The sequence below is a fragment of the Penaeus vannamei genome, chromosome 15, assembly GCF_042767895.1.
Source record: "Penaeus vannamei isolate JL-2024 chromosome 15, ASM4276789v1, whole genome shotgun sequence".
In the NCBI taxonomy this organism is placed as follows: domain Eukaryota; kingdom Metazoa; phylum Arthropoda; class Malacostraca; order Decapoda; family Penaeidae; genus Penaeus; species Penaeus vannamei.
Window position 1 is genome coordinate 25,033,707 of NC_091563.1, and position 5,000 is coordinate 25,038,706.

At 43.1% G+C, this 5,000-nt stretch overlaps 1 protein-coding gene across 3 annotated transcripts in view; it reads left to right on the forward strand.

The window, feature by feature from the left end:
• The window catches only part of LOC113829599 (uncharacterized), a 75,199-nt gene that overhangs the window by 68,850 nt on the left and 1,349 nt on the right, over window positions 1-5,000 (forward strand). For 2 of the 3 annotated variants that reach the window (XM_070130546.1, XM_027382796.2), the window contains exons 2-10: window positions 1-16; window positions 426-527; window positions 1,931-2,185; window positions 2,662-2,749; window positions 3,017-3,266; window positions 3,514-3,631; window positions 3,903-4,035; window positions 4,581-4,825; window positions 4,986-5,000. The exon at window positions 1-16 is cut by the window's left edge and continues 2,785 nt beyond it; the exon at window positions 4,986-5,000 is cut by the window's right edge and continues 1,349 nt beyond it. In XM_070130546.1, coding sequence (XP_069986647.1) covers window positions 1-16; window positions 426-527; window positions 1,931-2,185; window positions 2,662-2,749; window positions 3,017-3,266; window positions 3,514-3,631; window positions 3,903-4,035; window positions 4,581-4,825; window positions 4,986-5,000 — 1,222 coding nt within the window. The remainder of the gene's footprint in view (window positions 17-425; window positions 528-1,930; window positions 2,186-2,661; window positions 2,750-3,016; window positions 3,267-3,513; window positions 3,632-3,902; window positions 4,036-4,580; window positions 4,826-4,985) is intronic. The other variant, XM_027382797.2, reaches the window with a different exon arrangement.

Here is a 5,000-nt window from a genome sequence, read left to right on the forward strand (position 1 = left end):
GGAAGATGAGGAGAAGGTAAATTCAATTTTATTGTTGAAGCTGTTCTACAATTATCTCTTTTACAGTTTTTGTGATGATAAAGTTGTAAATATAGAAATGGAATGGTAAAATGTTTAAAATGAAAGCAAGATTAGTAAAACATGACAGATTAGAGCAATCACATAATGATAACTATAACTATAAAACTATCAGTATCGTCACAGTATAATTAATGGTAATGATGATAATGAAAAAAACAACAGTAATGGGGACAATGATAATAGTGATAATAAGGATGATCATAAAAATAATAGTAATAAAAATACTAATAATAGTAGTAATAATAATAACGTTGATCATAATAGTAATAATAACATTTATAATAATAATAATAATAACAACAACAATAATAGCAATAATCATCATCATCGCATTCCCTTTCCAGGACAAAGAGAATTCGAACGGAGAGATCATGTTGGCCGGCCAGAGGTTCCCGTCGACCGTCTGCTTCGAAGCCAGAATGGTGGATCGCGCCAGCTTGGTGGAGGTAAAGCACTGTCCGTTTTGGGTTGTGAGAGAGGGAGATGGAGAGAGAGAGAGAGAGACGGATGGAAAGAGAGAGAGGGAGGGGGAGGGAGGGATGACAAGAGAGGGAGGGGAGGGAGGGATGACAAGAGAGGGAGGGGAGGGAGGGATGACAAGAGAGGGAGGGGAGGGAGGGATGAAAAGAGAGAGGGAGGGAGGGAAAGAGAGAGAGGGAGGGAGGGAAAGAGAGAGAGAGGAAGGGAGGGAAAGAGAGAGAGAGGGGGGGGGGAAGGAAGGAGAGGGAAGAAGAAAGAGAGAGAGAGACGTATGGAAGGAGGAAAACGAGAAGGGATGAAAAGTGAGAGAGAGAGAGAGAGAAAGAGATGAACGGATAGAATTGGAGAAAGGAAGAGTTTGATTAATGAAAAGGGAGAGAGGGAATGAGGGAAGGAAATATAACGAGAGATAAGACGAGAAGAGAGGGGTAGGGGAGAAAAGGGTGAGAGGAATGGAAGGAGAGGAGAGGAAATAGAGAGAAAGAGAAATAGAGGAGAAATGAGATTTTTATAGCTGCATGAGAGGGATGGAAAAAGAGATTCAGATAGAGAAGAGAATGAGAGATGAATGAGGAAGAAGAAAAGCAAAGACGAGTGAAAAAAGAGAGTGAAAGTGAAGAAATTACTTGCAGCGGATCGAGTAAAATTAGTGAAAATAAAAATGATTTTTATGTTGGTTGATATATTATATGGAAAAGAAGGAAACGAGAAAAGAGGAAGACGAGAATTGGATAAAGAAAGAGAAGACAGAATGAGAGAATGTGTTTCAAGGAGAGAATAATTAGTGAAGCCAACTTAAATGTAAGAGCTGTTATTTAGTATTATTATTGCGAAGGAGGTAAGGGGGGGGGGGGAGTGAGAGGAAAGGATGTTACAAGAAATAGTGCGAAGGGGGGGGAAGCACAAGAGTGTTTGTGTTTTGAAACCGTAATATATTTGTGTGTGAGAGAGAAAGAAAGAGAGAGAGAGAGCAAAAGAACGAGAACTAACCAACTCCCTAACCCAATGAAACAATGAATAAAAAATCCAATATCCCCTTTAACTGCATACTTCTTCCATTATCCAATACTTCCCCTCATTTGTAAATATCCCATCCCTTTAAATATCCCAATGTTTTTCTCTTTAAATATCCCCTCTAAAATGCCCCTACTTCCAAAAATACTCCACCCTGCCTAAAATACCCCACCCCTCTTTAAAACTACCCCTTTCTACCCTTCCTTTAAGATACCCCCTCCTACCTCTCCTTTAAAGTACCCCCCCCCACCCGTCTTTTAAAATACCCCCCACCCCACCCCTTAAAAGCGCACCCCATCCCCCCCCATCCCCAACCCGCAAATCCGACCCAGCCAGTAACACGGACCCAACGAAGACCTCTTTCCAGGAGCACAAGGACGGCGAGTTCGTGTGGGAGGCCGAGCTGCAGGCGCGGATCCGAGCTGGCTTCTCTTGGGGCTTCCTCCTGACGCAGCTGGTGGGCGGGAGGCTGGCCGGCATGATCGGGGGCAAACTCCTGTTCCTCATGGGCGCTTCCATGGCCGCGGTGCTCACCATTCTCACGCCCACGGCCGCCCACATCGGTCCGTATTGGCTCCTCGCTGCTCGCATCATGGTCGGCGCGGCGCAGGTACGTGGTGTGAGAGATGATGATGATAAGAGGAATTATGATAATGATAATGATAACAACAACATCAACACCAACAACAACAACTATAATGATGAAACTGGTCATAAGTTAATATTAGTAATAATCATGATGATTATATGGATAATAATAGTACTAGTACGACTACTAAAATGGTGATAAAAATGAAAAAAAGATGATGATAATAACGAGAATAATAACATCAATAAGATTATAATGATTATGATGTGGTAATAATATACTCCATACATTGACAATAACAGCATTAACTTACTAATAATAACAGCGATACGCATATCAGTGATACTAATTAGGTTGATATCAATGAGAAAAAACAAGAGGACAGGGAAACAATATAGAAAATAAAACTAGCGAGTAAATTAGCAAAGACAACGAAACAGGTATACAAAAAAGGGAATTTAACATAATAAAAACAATCCTTCCATTCCATGTTGCAGGGCGTGTGTGTTCCGGCCATGCAAGCAGTTCTCGCTCAATGGGCGCCGCCGATGGACCGCACTGTCATGGTTGCCTACACGTATTCTGGTATGTTTTTTTTCGTTGATTTTTTTTCTTGTTTTTAATTGGCATATTAGATTCGTAGTTATATTTACCTACTTATAATGACCTGGCATACAGGCTCTAAACATAGAAAATAAAATGAGAATTGAAAATGGAACAGAAAACCAAGAGCAATTAGAGTCACCAAATTTAACTCGAAAGAAATAAAAAGAAATGAAAGAAAAGCAAAAAAACGGCATCTGAATTCCTTAAACTAAGCCCCGCCCACCTCTCTCCCTGCCCCTCCTCCAGGCCTGGCCGTCGGCGCTGCGCTCGGAGGCCCAGTGTCGGAGTGGATGGTGACCGTGATCGGCTGGCGGGCGCTGTTCTACCTGCAGGGCGCCGTGGCTCTCGTGTGGTGCGTCCTGTGGCAGTTCCTGGTGGCGGAGAACCCTGCCAAGCACCCACGCATCACCACGCAGGAGAAGACGCACATCACATCGAGCATTGGAGCACAGCACGCCTGGAGGGGCCTGCCGGTGCCGTGGCCTCATATATTCAGGTGGGTTTGCAAGGGCGTGTATGTGTGTTTGGAGATGAATACTTACTGCGAATGTATTATCATTTTCTTCTCCTCTTCCTCCATTTACTTATTTATTTTTCTGTAATTCGCTCATCATTATTCCGCTTCCTACTCCATCCACCTCGCAACAAAATACCATTAATTCGGCATCAGCAACAATAATCATCTATAATTCCACTGTAATAAAAGGAAATAAAACTAAAACTAAATTATTTTTTCTCCTCAGATCTCGTTACGTCTTCGCTGTCGTCTTAGCTGAGTTGGGCTTCTCATGGGCGTGGTTTACCCTCCTTCACCACGCCCGCGAGTATGCAGTGACCGTGTTGCATGTTCCCGATCACCAGGTGAGGGTTTGGGCGTGGGCGTTGGAGGGATGTAGTGTGTGTGTGAGAGAGAGAGAGAGTCGGATAGAGAGAGAACTATGAAAGTGTACGTAAAACTGTTTGTAGGTATCTAATCCCCCTCCCCCCCCACACACACACCAAAAAAATATAAATGAATAAAAATAAAAATAGATAAATAAATTAAACCTCTCACCCCCCCTAACCCCCTCCCACCTAAATTACCTGCCTGCGTCCCTGCGTCAAATTCTCTAACCCTTCCCTCCCCTTCCAGGCACGTGTGGCATGGGGCACGGCTCTCTTTGCCATGTGGATCATTGCCATAGTGTACGCCACCTTAACGGACTGGGTGAGGCGCACGAATCGACGCTCTACAGTGGTCGTGCGTCGGGCAGCGAACACACTGTGTGAGTTTTCGTTATAGGGTTATTGTCTTTGTCATTGTTATTGCATTCGTTATAGTGTTATTGTCTTTGTAATGGTTTTAATTCCCTTTTGATATAATATTTGTTATAAATTATTTTATTATCGCTATTTTACATGTCCATTAATCTAATTAATCTATTGAAATCTTTAATGTCCTTTAATTACGTTCTCATCTCGTTTATCATCATCTTGTTTTCATGGGCAATAAACAAAGACCAAACTAGAGGGACGTGTTATAGAGACCCAAGACGAAAGCGGCCTTGGTAGACATTGTTCTTCTTGTTATGATGTCCACTCGTAGTAGAAGAAAAGAATTAGCATTAATACTCAAATCGTACCTTTTCTTACCATATCACATAACATCGGTTACAGTGGGCATAAGCTCTCCATAAAGAAGGAAGGGATAAGATCATATGCATATACATCTAACTCCATATATACTCTGAAAACGCTAACAAGGACATTGGTTAAATAAAGGTAATTAGGAAAAAACAGAAACGTCATCTCTCTGCTTCTACTTTCGCAGGCGCTCTGGTAACCGCCGGATGCCTCGTGGCCGTCGCGCAATCCAGCTGTTCGCAAGTCGCTGTGTTGGTCTGGTGTTCCATGGCGCTGGCACTGGGCTTGTCGGCTTCCTTCTCCACCTTCCTGGCCAATGGCATCGAACTGGCACCCAACCACGCAGCTGCAATCGCCGGCGTCAGTGGCACTATTGGCGCAGCTGTACAGGTGCTTTCGCCTCTGTATGTGGCTTATCTCACGGATGGACAGGTGAGGGGAAAGAGAGACGTTGTAGATTTTCTATCGTTTCTGTGATTGTATATTTTTATGTTATGTCATATAGGACGTGAGGAAAGATATAGAGATATATGTAAGGTGTGACGTAATGAAAAAATTGTTCTTCAAATTCTCTAACGGCTGTGCTCAACAGGCCACCCTCGAGCGT